The sequence below is a fragment of the Choloepus didactylus genome, chromosome 2 (assembly GCF_015220235.1).
Source record: "Choloepus didactylus isolate mChoDid1 chromosome 2, mChoDid1.pri, whole genome shotgun sequence".
In the NCBI taxonomy this organism is placed as follows: domain Eukaryota; kingdom Metazoa; phylum Chordata; class Mammalia; order Pilosa; family Megalonychidae; genus Choloepus; species Choloepus didactylus.
The window spans coordinates 195471257-195488348 of record NC_051308.1 but is presented as its reverse complement, the minus strand read 5'-3'; the positions used below and the strand labels follow the sequence as shown (position 1 = coordinate 195488348).

At 42.6% G+C, this 17092-nt stretch overlaps 1 protein-coding gene across 3 annotated transcripts in view; it reads right to left on the bottom strand.

The window, feature by feature from the left end:
- RAB3B (RAB3B, member RAS oncogene family) overlaps positions 1-17092 on the bottom strand; it is a 62124-nt gene that overhangs the window by 4343 nt on the left and 40689 nt on the right. For all 3 annotated transcript variants that reach the window (XM_037827242.1, XM_037827240.1, XM_037827241.1), the window contains exons 3-4: positions 15293-15411; positions 11737-11861 (exon numbers count right to left, since the gene is read on the bottom strand). In XM_037827242.1, coding sequence (XP_037683170.1) covers positions 11737-11861; positions 15293-15411 — 244 coding nt within the window. The remainder of the gene's footprint in view (positions 1-11736; positions 11862-15292; positions 15412-17092) is intronic.

Sequence of the window (17092 nt, the reverse complement as noted above, 5' to 3'; positions counted from 1 at the left end):
CATGGGCCTATCTCCACTCAATGGGATTTCTTCTCCCTAAATTTTGCTGGTATTTTCCTATTTTCCTCTCTTCCTCACAAATCCAATGAAAGTCCCAGGGAAAACTGCACCTGAGTTTGAGACAACCTTGTCTGTTTTGTACTTTGAAAGCCCTAACAACACCTTCTGCCACAATGAGTAGAACTTGATTGTTTCAGCACAGCAAAGGTCTTCCTGATTCAGGCAGGGTGGCTGCTTCCTTCCTGAGGATTCTTGGCCAGTTTGGTGACAGCCCTTAGAAGCACAAGCTGCCCTCTCCATCACATCCCTGCCCCATCCTATGTCCTCCTTCCTTTTTCCCTTCTTTCTAAACCTTTCTTTATTTCTTCTCAAAAGCCTCTCTCTCCCTCTGTTTTATCTGGCTCCTTCTCTTTCCCTTATGTTACTCACACTTTCTCCTTGGGTCCCTAATATTTATTGAACACCTACTCTATGTCAGACACTGTGCTAGAAGCTCTGCAAATACATCACTTACTCCTCACAATAGCTTGTTGGATAAATATTTTCTCCAATTTATAAATGAGGAAATGAAGCCTCTGAAAGATTAAATAACTCACACAAGGTCACCCTGCTGTGTTAGTGGATTTTGGATTTTAGACCCAGGTTTGACTGGCTCCAAAGTCCATAGACAGCCCTGCCTCCCATTTCTTCTTCTTTCTCCATTTCACTTCACTATTTTTTCCTGATCATATTTTTCCTTCCTTTACAAGTCTCTTTGGCCTCCTTTGCTTTTATCTGACTACCATGATGTCTGAGTCTGGGCAAGTCACTTTGCTTTCTGAATCACTTAACCTCTCTGAGTCTCATACTCCTCGCCTGTCAAATAGGAATAATAACAGTGTCTTCCTGCTGAGAGCAGTTGGGAGGATCAAGTGAGATGATGGATAAATTGCTATACAGAGAGTTACCTGTTATAATGGCAGTTTCTTTTAGCTTTTTTTCTTTCCTCTTGCTCCTCCCACTTCCTCTTCATCTCTTTTTCCCTCCTTTAAAGTCTTCTCCCGCAAAGGACAGGGTCTCTTTCCTCCCCCTTCTGCCTTCCCTGTTATCCCACTGTCGACAGCCAGGGCTGAAGCTCTCATGTAAAAACAAGGCTTCTCTTCCCCTACCCCTCTCAGCTGGAAGGCTGAGAGCTCCTGCCACCCCACCTCTGGTTGACAGTCTCCTCTGTGGCCCATTTCCTAACCTGACAAAGACAAGCTGCAGAAGTGCCAGCTAATTGTGAACATGTGATGAAGGAGGCAGCTGCTGGCTCATTATCCTCAGGCCATAGGCACCCCGTCTGCTTCAGAGACCCTCTGGCATATGGCTTTTCCTCAATGAATATAAAAAAATTTGCTTTCTGGCCTTTGACTAGCTTATCTCAAGTGGCAGTGTTTGGGGTTGGGGTGGGGGGTAGGAGGGGATGTGTTGCTTGCCTAGGAAAAGAAAAAACAGGTAAAGAATGAAATAGATTTTAACCATCAGTTTGGATGAAGATAGGACACAGGTCAAGTCCAAGGGCACAAATCCCTTCTGAGGAATTGGCACTGAAGGGTGGACAGGCCACATCGTGCAGGTAGGGCAGTGGGAAGAGGTCTGGGGATAGGACAGCCTGGATATGAATACATCTTTATCAGCTACTAGCTGTGTGATCTTGGGCAAGTTGCCAAGCCTCTCTTTTAATTTATAGAATGGGGTGAATATTCCCTACATCATAGGGTTGTAATGAGAATTAAATCCAAAACAATATGTGAAGTGCTTGGCATGTAGAATACATGGTAGTTACCTTTTCCCCTATGTTCCCAGCCCACCCTTTGCCTCAGCTTCCTTGCCCCTCCATCATTTCCCAGGGTCTTTGGGGAGACCACCTTTTTTCTGCTTCACTGAGGATCAATCAAGCCAGGTTTTTATTGAACATCGACTTTGTGCCAGGTATTGTGCTTGGCACCAGGAACATAGGGAGCCCAAATCTAGTTGTGCATAGAAGACACAGATAAGACTGTCAATCCCTCATATGTGCTTAGTCCATAACAGTTCACAAATGCAATTTTGAAACAACCTTCTTAGGGATGTGGGAAGAGGCAAAGGTTATCACTTGTATTTTACAGAGGCTCTATCCCTTATGCCTCCCTGTCCTGCTCTCGGTTGAGACAGTGACAGAACAAATTGTGACATTCTAATCCAGATAGAGTAAACCAGAAGTCATGAGGTGTGTAGGAAAGGGAGAGAGTGGTAGGAGTGAAGAGGGGAAGGAAGCTTCCTAAAGTTAGCAGGGATATGGGCTTTTAAGACCAGCACTAAGCAAAACTTCTTGCTTTTTGTTAAACTACAGGACTTGGCTTAGATATGCCCTTTTCCTTCTCTTCTGTGGTTCCGTCTGCCATAGCATGTGTTACCCTGCATGGTTGAAGTCCATTTGACAAGGAGCTCTCCAAGCACGGACTGTCATTCATCTGAGCCCAACACCAGCTGGAGGAGTAGGTGCTTGGTGAGTGCTAGTTAAATGTATGGACAAATTAGGGAGGAGTGAGAAGGAGTGTGGAGAGTGTGGTTGAGGGATGTGGACAGTGGGGATCATGAAAGCTCAGCTTAACAAGCATGGCAGAGCCTGTGCTGGGCATTGGAGACACTGACATGAATCAGATACAGTTACTACCCTTGAGTAGCTCCTAGTCTAGTGTGACAGATGAACATTCAAACAGACATTGGCAATATTATACAGATTAGGGCTGGGATGGTGGAAAGCACAGGAGATTGTCAGAGCACAGGCTCCTATCCAGCCTGGAGGCCAGGGAAGGTTTCTTGGAAAAGCTGATTTCTATCTAAGCACATGTCAACTAGACAAACACATGTGATTATAAATGTGTGTAAGTGCATGCAAATATAGAATACCAGGCAGGGGAAACAGCATAAGCAAAGATATGGGAGCAAAAACAACTTTTGGCATATGCTATACGGACAATAGCAGTTTGATATCATAAGAGCAGAAAGCTCAAAATGGTGAGAGAAGAAGTAATAGATGGCCAAACATGGAGAACTCATGTCGTCATGCCCAGGAGATGTTTTCATTCTTATCTTGAAAGATACTTGCAGTATGAGAACTGTGATCAAGTGATCAGCTCACGGGCCTCTCTTGCTAGCAGAAAAACCCCAATGCACACCCCCCCACACACACACACACACACAAATACTCAATTACTGTCAGACTCCTGGAAGGTTCTTTGTCAGTGGGTCCAGACGGTAACCTTTTTCTCAGGTTCATTAATAAGGAATCTAAAAAGCAGAGAATCTAGTGAGGTCAGGAAGATGACAGCCAACTAAGCAGACTTGCCCCTAGTCCCTTACTCTTCTAATTGGCTTCAGAACAACGAGTCTTCTGCTGTCATTAATGGGGCCCAATTCTTTTAACTTAATCTGAGATTTTTTTCCTCCCCAAAATGATTGTTTACCTATCTTGTCCAAGGGTAGCTGTCATAGACCCACAGCTGTCCACAGTGCCTGCTTCTGAATTTGACCCCAGGATTGTATTCAGAAACTTGGAACCAGCTAAACTCACCTTTCCTCATCCCTGACACTTCTCCAGAACACTTCTCCTCCACCTTGTGTTCAAACCCTTCTCCGTCCTGTGCTGACACCTTATCTTGGTCACCTATCAACTTTCAACTCACACCCCTCGGGTCACTGAAGATTTTAGCAAGGGGATCACTATTTTCCTCTCAACCCCAGGCTTGGTCTCATTTGGGAAGCTTTAGGTTTGGGTTTCATGTGGACAATTCAGACTCATGTGGACAATTGTGACTCAGATTTTGTCACTGGAACTGAAAGAGGTCTTATTAGTCCATTATCCAGCTCCTTGGATTAATACCCAAGACCCTGTAAAGGCCCGGCCTCTATTTCTGCAGCCTGGATCACACCATGCTCCAGAAACATCGATGCTTTCTCCCTTTGTGCCTTTGCTCATGCCATTACTCTCTATTCCCTATTCCTAATCATCTTCGATACTCACCTCTGGAATCACTGACTCCAAAAAGCCTCCCCTGATCTTTCTCTCCCCTGTCCTGTCCTCCACACTCTGAACATACAATGAACCTCTTTCCTGTACTCCCATGGCACCTAGCACCAGATTCCAACCAGGAATATGGGAAAATTCTCAGTATTTAAACCAGAGGGAATTAAATATACAGGCGATGGAAGAAGTCAAACAGAATAGTGAGGAAATCCAGAGATTAGCAATAGTGGAAAACTTATTACTGGAGCCAAAGGAAGCTGGAACCACAGGAAGAGGAGTTGCAGAAGAGGAGCAGCCTCTGCTGGAGAAGCCAGCCAAGATGGGGGTGGGGTGGAAGGGAAATATCCTCGTTTCTCCCTTTTCCCCACCTCCAGTTACCTGCCAGTCCTCTTGGCTGAACCCAGCCAGAAGCTGCTGTTACAGGAGCCTGGGAAACAGCCTGCAAAGGTTAACCCCCCCAGAGGGGAGTGCAGGATAGAGAGAGAGAGATGACGAAGGGCAAAGAATGATAGCAAACAGGCTAACGACTGGCACACCCATCTTCCCAAAGAATACTGAAATTCTCTTTATTACTTTGTTTCCCTCGTCAGTGAGCTCCTTGAAGGGAGGGAACTCATTCATTCCTGTGTCCGCAGCATCCAGCATGTGTTCAATGACTGCAGCAGATTATTCACTGCCCTCCCTATAAGAGAATTGTAGATCACCACCCATTGCCAAGTGACTCCCAGGGCCTCTGTGATGGTAAATATCATGTGTCAATTTGGCTAGGTTATGGTGTCCAGTTGTTTGGTCAAGCAAGCACTGGCCTGATGGTTATTATGAGGATATTCTATGGATTTAAATCATCAGTCAGTTGATTACATCTATGGCTGATTACGTCTACAATCAACCAAGGAGATTGCCTTCAGCAACGAGAGAAAACTCTTCATTCAATCAGTTGGAGGCCTTAACGAGAGAACTGAGGATAATTTCTATCTCTACTTCAGACAGTCAGCTTCTCCTGGGGAATTCATTGTCACCTTCATTGAGTTTTCAACTTGCAGCCTGCCCTACAGAATTCGGATCTGCCAATCCCCATGGTCTCATGAGCCAATTCCTGCAATAAATCCCTTAATATTCACACATATATATCTTGTCAGTTCTATTTCTCTGGAGAACCCTAATGAATACAGCCTCCCAGTGGGAGGAGTATATCTCCCCACTCCAAAAACAGCAGATCCATTTGATCCTGTGACTCACATAAGCCAATGTACGTGTGCAGAAGTGATGCATACCAAGTCCCTACAGAAGGGTTATGAGGCTTCATGTGGTTAAGCCATCCCAGATTGGATTCCAGAGTAACAAGAGCAGAGTTGCAACTGATTTGCAGCTGGCATGTAATGTAAGTGAGAAATAAACATTTATTTTCTAAGCCCCTGACTTGGGTTGTCTTACCACAACATAATCTAAAGAAATATGACTAGCCTTGTGGCTGAGGGTTGAAATTTGAAGAGAAACTATGGCAGGTTTTTGGAAAAAGCACCACTGATTGATATGATAGGAGCATTAGAATTTTGAGTCCAAAAACCAAATTTGAGTATTGGGCCTGCCACCTGTCACCTGTATGGATTTGAGAAAAGTTACATAATCTTAAAGTGAAAAATTAAAGACACAGAAGTGTGGCAAGGCTCATTGTGTGCCAGAAGCACAAAGTGGTCTTGACTCAGCTTCTTCATCTATAAAATTGAGCTAATGATAATGCCCTCCTCACTAGGTGTGAGAGCAGGGGTCACAAGAGAATTGTTGTGATAAATGTTATAAACTGTAAGTCACTGCACAAAAGTTAGTTATCAGTGCCAATTAGATCTTTGTTTCTCAAGGTTTCTATAGTTCATTCCAATCCAAACAACATTTATCGAGCACCTTCAATAAGCAAGGCAGTGTACAAGGGTTGGTGGGGTCTAGTGATGAGTGGGGAATTGTGTGAGGAGAAACCATAGAATCAGAGGATAGAGTTGAATAGAATCTTCCCACTCAACTAATCCAAACCCCATGTTTTACAGATGGGCAAACTGAGACCCAGAGACAGGAAATAAGATGTTCAAAGTCACACAGTAAACTAGTGCAGAAGCAGGATAAAACCTCCAATATCCTGATTCCTAGTCCAATGCTTTTCCCACTACTGCTGACGTGAATGTAGGTATGCAGTTCAAGATCACATTTTGAATGGGTCTTTCCCTTCTTTGTGCAGAGGTGCAATTCCCTTCTCTAAGCCAGGCCTATCCCCCCAAGTCAGATCCAGGGAAGGAAGATGAAGCCCCTGTCCCACTAGGACAGTCATAATAAGGATGATGAAGATGATGAGGATGAGGATGAGGATGATGATGATGATGACAACGACAAAGATAAATAACATGTATTGGCAAAGACATGGAGAAATTTGAACCTTCATATATTGCTGGTAGGAATATAAAATGATGTAACCTCTGTGGAAAACAGTCTGGTAGTTCCTCAAAAAGTTTAACATAGAATTATCATATGACCCAGCTATTCCACTCTTAGGTATAAACCCAAAAGAATTGGTATCAGGGACTCAAACAAAAACTCATACACAAATGTTCATAGCAGCTCTATTCACAATGGCCAAAAGGTGGAAACAACCCAAGTGTCCATCAATAGATGAATGGATAAACAAAATGTGGCATATCCATAAAAAGGAATGAAGTACCGATACATGCTACAACATGGATGAGCCTTGAAAACATTATGCTAAGTAATAGAGGCAACACACAAAAGGCCACATATCATATGACTCCTTTTATATGAAATAACCAGAATAGACAAATCCATAGAGACAGAAGCCAGATTAGAGATTACCAGAGGTAGGAGAGAAGGGGGGATGGAGAGTGATGCTTAATTAGTATGGAGTGTCCATCTGAGGTGATGAAAAAGTTCTGGAGCTAGATAGTGGTGATGGTTGCACAACACTGTGAATGTACTTAATGCCACTTAATTATACATTTAGAAATGGTGAAAATGATAAATTTCATGTTATGTGTACTTTACCACAATATAAAAGCCTGACTCTGAGGGGCACAAAAGGAGCACACGGAGGCAGAGGCCCTAAAATGGCATGCTTCGTGAAACAGGAGTCCCTGAAACTCCTCCCTCCCAAGGATCCGCTGCCTCACTGTTCCTTTGGTCTCACCCAGGTCCCAGGCACTTTGAGGAGACAGAAGTCCCCATGCCCTCCTGCTACTCACGCTTTCATGAGTACTGGTTTTTGGCCACGTCAATAGTCTTGGCTGGGTGAGCTGAGAAAAGAAAGGGAGTCCTCAGGAGAATCCCGTAAGGCAAGCATGGCACTGTTAGTGCTGACCAGCCCACCACTGGCACTTACTTAATGTCTCAGATAGAAGAGGGTAAGATACTGGGGTGGAGTGGGGAAGACTGAGCATCCTGTTTCACCATTTCCAGATCTGATCATACTCTTGCAAAATTCTTAGCATGATCTACAAGATCCTGCATGATTTGGCCCCTGCCTACCTTTCCAACCTTATCTCACACTACTCTCCCCTTGAATATTTAGTCCCTGCAACATGCCTTCTTTCAGTCTCATGAATGTGCTAATCTCTAACCCACATTAGGACTATTTCTCATGTGGAACACTCTTCCCCACCATCCCATGCTTTGGCTAACTTTTTCTCATCCTTTAGTTCTCAGTTTAAGTGTTACTTTCTCAGAAGACCTTGACCGTGATCTAAAATTAGGTCTCCCTTTTTCACTTTCTTCATAGCACTTGTGATAGAGTTATGTTACTTTTATCTGCCCAGCATTCCTTCCTTTGGGGGACCACTATTTTAAACAGTTGTGTTAGGACTATCATTTATAATTCTAGCCTCCCCCAGCCAGTGAGACAGGCATATGACTCACAGGTAGCCAATCATAGTCTTCTCTGAGATTGATATATGGCTTTTGGGAGAGAGAAGGCTTCTTTCTGGAGGAGTTGGGAAGATATGACTCTGGATCTGCCATCGTCCATCTTACCCCTCCTCCCCCAGGCAGAAAGTCTGGCTACCGAATGATGCTGAAGAGATAAGCAAAGGTGAGAAATGGAGAATGACAGTAAGAATATAGCTGTTTTGTTTACCATTATATCCCATCTGCTGTGACAGAACCTGGCTCAGAGAATATACTCAATAAAGGCATTTCAGTGAAAAGTGAACAAATGAATGAATGAATGAATGTCCTCTGCTGGGTGCTTGGGATAATGAAATAAATTAGACATAATCCCTGCTTTCAAGGACTAGCAGGAGAGACAGACATGCAATAGACAAGTTCTGGTAATTGATAGAAGTTTTGTGGGACAGAGGTGGGTAATACTGACCTGCCCACATCTGACCAGCTCATTAAGGCCTTCTTCCAGTGCCTCCCTAAACCCTGCACTAAGAATTAATCTCACTTTCATCTCTGTTCCTACAGAATTGATGGAATCTATACTAATTCCACCACTTTCTCACTGTGTAACCCTGTGCAAGTTATTTAACCTCTCTGAACTTCATTTTTTCATGAAGGCTTCATGGAATGTGTGCCAGTTTGGATATATCATGTCCCTCCAAAAGCCAAATTCTTTAATGCAATCTTGTGGAGCAGACATATTAGTGTTGATTAGGTTGGAATCTTTTGATTGAGTGTTTCCCATGGAGATATGACTCAATCAACTATGGGCAAAATATTTGATTAAATTATTTCCATGGAGATATGGACCCTGCCCGTTCAAGGTGGGTCTTGATTAATCACTGGAGTCCTATAAAAGAGCTCACAAACAGAAGGAACTCAGAGCAGCTGAGAGGGACATTTTGGAGAGAAGCTAAGAGCTGACACTGATGCTGACACTTGGAGATGCTTGGAGATGTTTGGAGATGCTAGCCCAGAGTATGCTCTGGAGAAGCTAAGAGAGGACCCTGATGCTTAGATGAACAGGAGCTGAAGAAGCTAAGAGACCCAGAGACATTTTGGAGAAAGCCATTTTGAAACCCAATCTGGGAGCAAAGGAACAGCAGATGCTAGCCACGTGCCTTCCCAGTTGATGGAGGTGTTCCTGACACTATTGGCTGTTCTTCAGTGAAGGTATGATCTTGTTGATGCCTTAGTTTGGACACTTTTGTGGCCTCAGAACTGTAAATTTGTAACTTAATAAATCCCCTTTATAAATGCCAATCCATTTACGGTATTTTGTGTTAATGGCAGCATTAGCAAACCAGAACAGAATAGTAGGAAAGACCATTCCAAGCATGCCCTATAGTACCCCCCTTGAAGAGTTACAGTGAGAATTAAATAAGAAAATTAATGTAAAACATTTTACATAATGCCTGGCTCAATACATATATCAGCTTTTATTACCATAGTAGTTGTATAGTGAGGTAAGTGGTTAGGAACACAAGCTCTGCAGCCAGACTACCTGGGTTCAAATTCTGGCTCTACCTCTTATACATGTGTGATATTGAAAAAGTTACTCAATTTCTCTATGCTTCAATTTTCTCATCTGTTTTTTTTAAAAAAAAACAACCCTTGGAGATAAGAAAAGTACATATTTCATATCTTTCTAGGGGGCTTAAATAAAATGGGTAATACTTCAAAACAATTAAAACAGTGCCTGGTACATGGCAAGCAACTAATAAATGTTAAACCTACTTGCCTTTTAAAAAACCTAGTTACGTTTAATTACAAAGGTTTGACATGCTAGTTATAGTTTTTCTAATACACATCAAAATAAATCATTATTTTTACAGATGTTAGCGTGCCACCTAAAATCACCTTGCACATTTCCAGTGGCACACTTCCCTCTCTGTGGAAAACGCTACTCTACACTCATACCATCCAGTGACTTATCATTTCCCTGAAGGCACAGCCTTTGCCTTTGCAGTGTTATTCCTCCTGTCTGAAATGCCCTTGCCTCTCTTTCTCATGTGGCTGCTCCTCCTTATCTTCAAAACAGCTTGGGCATCATCTCCTGTGACCCCATCTCCCGCCCCCAGCCAAATTAGGTCCATCTGCTGTGCTCCCACAACCCCCAGCTCATCTCTCTATCACCACACGGATCATTTGCAGTATCTCTGTCTGTCTGCTCTCTCTCGGGATAGAGCTGCTTCAGACCAGGAAATTTATCCTATTTCACAGCACAGTATAGAGTAGATGCTCAGGAAATCTTAACTGGACTGAAATAAAATGAAGTAGCCCAGTACATGGCATAATAAAAATTTAATAATTATAAATCAAAACATGAGAAGCCTGCTCAGGGCCAGGCTGTGTGTGTTAGAAAACATGGGTACAAGACAAACAGGACTCATTTTTGCCCTCCACAGAAATGGGTGGAGGCACTTTCTGGACCTTGTGAACCTCTGTGATGTGGTAAGAATAGCAAGACCTAAAATCGACCTCCCAATTTATTAAGCACCTGTGTTTTCTAATTTCTGTTCCAGGCCACCCTCAAGGGGGAGGGGAGGGAGAGAGAAGTATAGGACATGCCTCCCCTCTGTACTCACAATGCACTTAATACAAATATACACAACACACACTCATACATTACACAGTTTACCCACCTACAACCCCAAATATCTGTACTTCAGAAACTCTCAGAGAGTATAGCTTTAAACTCTCTATTCCTCAATACTTACAGCATCTGGGCTGTGAGAAATACATATGGGTATTGGCTAAACACTAAGCAGTTCATCCACTGTTTTATAGGAATACCCAATTTCAAACTTCCTGTAGCCCTAGAATTCTTCCTCTAAGGTAATCTTTCACTGAACTCCAATATATAAAACAAATAAAAGCCAAAACTGTTCTTTTAAGCAAGATAGGTAAGGATCCTGCTGTGGAGTCACTGAGACACATCTGAGGCACCTGGGCCTCAAATGAGCACAATGATCAAGATGTTTTACCTTGGAAAAAGCCAGCATATCACTGAGCTACATAGCTGAACCACATTGCTCCACTCCCTCATAGAATTGCTTTTTTGTTGTGAATTGTGTTTTGGTGAGGAAGCATCAGTTTACATTGAGAGAAATTATAAGAAACAGCCTATGACATTCAGTGTTATAGTTGCTGTAAGGATGTTTGATACTAAGGACATGGTCACATCCAGTATACAATGTCAGCTCTACAGTTGCCAAAAACACACAGTGCTTCTCTGGAATAATTGGTTTGTTTTTATCTTAAGCACACTCTTAACCATATAACTTATTATGTTTCCATCTTTGCAATGGTTGCTAGGAAGCCCCAACCCAATATTTCAACCAGCTCTTGAAGGTGCTCACACGACATACTTATTTCACCCTTGGCTTCCTCTTATTTTCCTCCAACCCTTGCTTTCCCTCTGCTCCAGTTTTCTCACTTTTTTTTTTTTTTTACTGCACTATGATGATTTTTGTAAGAACTTCAAATCCTTTGTGGAAGGATCTGGTAAAAAAGGGTTCATAAATTTAAAATTTCAAAATAACAAAATATACACAAATATAAGCAATCAGTTACCTAAAATGCATAAGCACAAATCCCATACGCACATCATACAAATATAAAACACAGAGCACATATGTACATAGCTCACAATCACAACACACCCTGAATGTCACAAATACAAACATATTTGTCCCTTCCATTTCCTCTGCTCCCATGTACACATGTGTATATACACACACGTGCACATATGCATGTTGTGCACATACCAAGCTGTTCTGCAAGGAGCCGGCCCTTCTCAGTGGGAACAACCCTCTCTTCCTCCATGTCACACTTGTTCCCCACCAGGATGACCTGTGCATTGTCCCAGGAGTAGGTCTTGATCTGAGTAGCCCTAAAGAGAACAGAGACAAGACTGTTTTAATCACAAGCTCTGTGCTAGTTTGAAGCTGTTTGAAGGCCATGTTCTTTTAATCCATTCCTGTGGTGCAGATCTACTGTGGGTGGGACCTTTGGTTAGGTTGTTTCATTGAAATGTGACCCACCCAAATTCAAGGTGGGTCTTAATCCTTTACTGGAGTCATTTATGAGAGGATAAAGGACAGAAAAAGCCGAGAGAGCTGAGAGAGAGAAACACCCAGAGAGAGAGCTCACAGAGAGAAAAACCCTGGAGATGCTAAGAGAGGACCCACAGAAGCTGAGAGAGGAAGCCACTGGAACCAGAAGCTAAAAGCAACAAGACACAAAAGCGAAGGATCAGCAGACGCCGGTCATATGCCTTGCTATCTGACAAAGGAATCCTGGATGCCAGCAGCCTGTCTTCAGAGTCTATGTATCATCCTATTAATGCTTAATTGGGACATTTTCATGGCCTTAGAACTGTAAGCATGTAAACTAATAAGTCCCCATTGTAAAAGCCGATCCATTTCCGGTATATTGCATTCCAGCAGCTTTAGCAAACCAAAACACCGTCCTGGAATGGAAAGGGACCTGTGAGCGTCAAAGAAACTCTTCCCCTTTCTCTGGGCTACTGAAATCCAAGCTACTGTTAATTCAGGTGAGGATAGACAGACAGATGCCTGCCCTGCTGGCTGTCACAGACATTGACCCCTAAGGCCTGGTCACAAACCTTGCCCATTTCTTTGGAGTCCTCTGATGCGTCTGCTCATCCCTCTCGTCACAGGGCAGAGAGCTCTTTCTAAAATGTAAATCTGACCACGATATGTTAATTTTTCAACCCTTCATCTAGCCCCCAACTAGCTACACACTAAAATCCAGATCCTTCATTTAGGCATTCAAGACCATTGACATTCTGTCTCTCTAGGCTCATCACTCTTCCTCCTGCCCCACTAGCCTTCTCCCCATGCCCCGAATGCTCTTCCATGACTTGTGCCTTTGACGATACTAGGAATTCCTTCCCCACTCCTAACCCATTCTCCAAGGCCCCGCACAGATCCCACATTTCTTTGGGAGAAACCTTCTCAAACTTCCCCAGGCCAGTTAGCTTTTCTCTCTTCCTCTATGATTCACAAACCTTCATTAAGGCTTTAGATCATGACTATTTGTGGAAATCAAAATGTCAGCAGTGGTTTCCTCCAGGTAGGATGATTATAGGACTTTTTAAAAATACCTTTTTATACTTTTCAAAGCTTGAAAACGAGCATGTATTGCTTCTATTAGAAACAAAATTTTAAGAGAGGGAATATAATAGGGCCCTTGTATTGTAGAGACATCTTTTTGTGGGGATGGGCCTAACTCTGTCCCCAGCCCACCCCGTCATGTAGAAAGGATCACTTCCCTCTTGGCCCCCTGCACCTTTATTGTAGCACCTATTACTCTTGGCTGAATTTATTTGTCTCTCCTTGAAGGGAGGGACAGGACTGTTCACCTCTGTGATGCCAGCACCCAGCACAGAGTCCAGAGCAGAGAAGGTGTCAGTGAATATCTGATGAATAAATGAGCAAATGAATGGTTAATCCTGGAGCAGATCTTAAACTTGACCCTATTTGACACTGACACTCAATCTAACTCAACTCTAACCTCAGTGTGGATCTGTTGCAGGCCCTGTTCCTAAAGCTGATCCCCCACCAACCTCCTCCACTTAGGGTGAAGAGCCATTCCCTCAAAGAATGGAATTCACTCAACCACTACTTGTTGTTCACTCACACCAAGAGCCAGGCCCCATGCTGGGCACTAGGGCTCAGACAGCAGCTGGAGGGGAGGCTGAGACCAAGTTTCCCTAAGGCAAACATTCAAAGGGCAGGGTTGGGGGGAGAAAGAAACTCTGTTCAGCCTCAAGGCAGGTGACTGGAACAACTCTCCATATCTCCCCCATGCTTCTCCTTCCTGTCATTTCCCCTCCTCCCACCCTTAACCCCTCTCAGCTCCCAGATTAGCAACAAGCTCAGGTTATTCTTGGAGGAATCGTCACCAGGTGTTAAAGTCACAGTGTTCCTGAGGCAGAATGAACAGGAACTGATGGAGAAAGAAGATGGAGTAAAGACCAACAGGGAAAGAGCAGTGTGGAGACCCTTAAAGAAAGAGCTAATCACCCCATGGAGTGAGGGGCAGGGAGAGAAAAGAAAGCATGGAGAGGGAAGGAAAGGAGAAGGGGAGAGAAAGAACATGGCTGGAGGCAAGAGAAGAAATAAGAAAGGGCAAAGAGAGGAGAAAAAGAGGTGGGGTGGTAAAGAGAGGATAGAAAGAAGAAAGAAGGAAGGTAGAGAGGAGGAGAAACTGTTAGAAGGGAAGGTGGAGAAAGGAGAAAGAAGAGGATGGCTGGGAGGCAGAGAAAGAGAATTCGGACACCATAAATGAGAGACACCCAGACGGCATGCTGGACTGTTGGTCAGAACAGGGAGTGCAGCAGGCATCCTGCAAGGTCACACTTAGGCTCCAAGATGCCAGCAATGCTTCACATATAATGACACTGCTTCTTGGGAGAGAAGTCTTCAAAGGGTTGCTGTTGAGCAAAAGGGAGCAGGAAACAAGTGTGGTGCTGGCCAACACAGCTGCTATGTGTCTGGCCTGCTCAGCCTCTGATTCTGAAGAACAGCCACACGCAGAAGCTTCTCTACCCTTATCCTTTCCACTGATTAAAGGCACCCGGGTTTTTGCCTCTCCCTCTCTCATGTCCTTTCCCTTACGCTCCCTTCTTCCAGTGAGAAATGCCCCAGGAAGGACGTGGGTTGTTCAGAGGTTGTACTGCTGGGGTGCCGTGCAGATTCCCATTGCATATTGAACCTTATGAACTTGGACCATAAGCCCAGCCCAGGGATAAACTTTACAGGGAAGTGATATGTGGACTTGCTCTCTACTGCAGCCAGAGTGATCTTCCTAAAGCATAAATCTGAGCCTGTTTTCTGTTTAACTGTCATCACCTATGGGATAAAATCCAAACTCCTTAACCTGCCACACAAAATCCTTCATGACCTGTGCCTTTCCTACCTTCTCACCTATTTTCTTGCCTTTGCACATCTGTGTTGCTTACTTGGAACATTCTCATCCATTCACCCCTCTGGCTAACTCCCGTTCATCTTACGAAATGTGGCATAGGTGCCTGCAACTCCAGGACACCTTCTTTGACTTCCCAGGTTGGGTCAGAGACCCCTCTGCTGGCTCCCACAGCTCCGGTGCCACTCTTCATCACTGGATGTGTCACGTATTATTTTCATCACCTGCTCACTGATGGTTCCTCTCCCATCTGGGAGCTCCTTGAGGGCAGAGGCCACATCGGACTAATCTTAGCTTCCCTAGCACATAGCATGAGGCCTAGCACATGCAGGATTTCAGTTTGCTGAATGGAGGAAGGAGTCTATCTCATACCAGTCTTGGACAGCATTGAAGGACTCCTCATTGGTGATGTCATACATCAGGATGAAGCCCATGGCTCCACGATAATAGGCCGTAGTAATGGTCCGGTACCGCTCCTGCCCGGCTGTGTCCTGGGCAGGAAAAGGAAAGAGTCAGCCTCTTAGGAAATTTGCCCCGGTTCCTAAAAAGTCCCAGAGACAATTAACTAATAACCAAAGGCGCATTTAAGAAGCACGTAGTATGTGTCTTATATTGTGCTTGGTGACTAGAAAAAAAAGATTTTTAAAACCCCATAGAAATTAATAAGAAAATGAAAAATCTCAGTAGAAAACTGAGTAAGAGGCTTGAACAATTCACAGAACTGTAAATGGATAATTATTATATTAACAAGTTTTAGCCTCACTTTTTTTTTAATTTTTTTTTGTTAGAAAAGTTGTAGGTTTACAGAAATATCATACGTAAAATATATAAAATACAGAGGTCTCATAAAAATCCCAGTAATTCCTATCTTTCATTCAGAGATAATCACTTTAACCTTTTGATGTGTTTCTTTTCAATTTTCTTCTCTGCATAATATAGTTATAAAAGTGATAGTATACCACACATATAAACATTGTCCTATGTCATTAAATATTATTAACACCTTGCATTAGTGAGGTACATTTGTTATAATTCATGAAAGAACATTTTTATAATTTTACCATTAGCCTTACTTTTAATAATAATTCCCATACAGATGAGGATGCAGTGAGATGTACAACCTCACATCTTGCTTGTGGCAGTAGAACTCAACTCAACCTTTCTGGAAATTAGTTTGGAAGTATCAAGAGTACTAAAAGTGTTCATACCCTTTAACCCAGAAATTTTCATTCTAAAATTCTTTCCTAATAAAATGGAAAATCAGACAAACATTTATGCACAAAAATGCTTGTTGCAGCTTTATATAAACACTTAAAAATTATCATCAACTATATATTCAACACTAGGAGAATGATTGAATAAAATGTAATACGTTATACTTATGTAAGAATATTTAATAACATAGGACAATGTTAATATGTGTGATATACTATCACTTTTATAACTATATATGCAGAGAAGAAAATTGAAAAGAAACACATCAGAAGGTTAAAGTGATTATCTCTGAATGAAAGATAGGAATTACCGGGATTTTTATTTTCTCTGTGTATTTTTATATTCTCTACAATAAGAATGTATTATTCTTACATAAGGAGAAATAAACATTTTTTACTGGAGAAAATGGCTAAGACAATTCTTGATCTCAGTCACTCAATCTAGTTGGAAATACAAATACGTAAGCAAGCAAGCAAGCAAAGACCAGGCCAACAGCAAAGTGTGACTGGAACTCACTGGGATGCTTGTGTGAGGGACCAACCAACCTTCTCTGTATCATTACAGTTTTAGAGGGTGTGATGCTTGAGCATGTATTAAAACACCCCCCCGATACATTCTCTTATTTAAATTTTATGAAATCCCTGTGAGGTAGGTGTCGTTATTATTTACATTTTACAATTGAGAATACAGAAATGAAGACAGGGTTAGTGGTTTTCCTAAGGTCACAAGGTTGTTGACAAAAGTTATGCCTTAAATCCAGGTTTTCTAATTTCAAGCCCAATCAACGAATGAGTTATCCACAAGCATTTACTGAACTTCATCTACAATGATAATAAAAATACATAATGAGAACAATAATTATTACAACATGCCATTATTTATGCATACATTGTACTCGTTATCCACAAATCTTTGAAAAATCATGTAGGGTATATATCATTACCCTCATTTTATAGA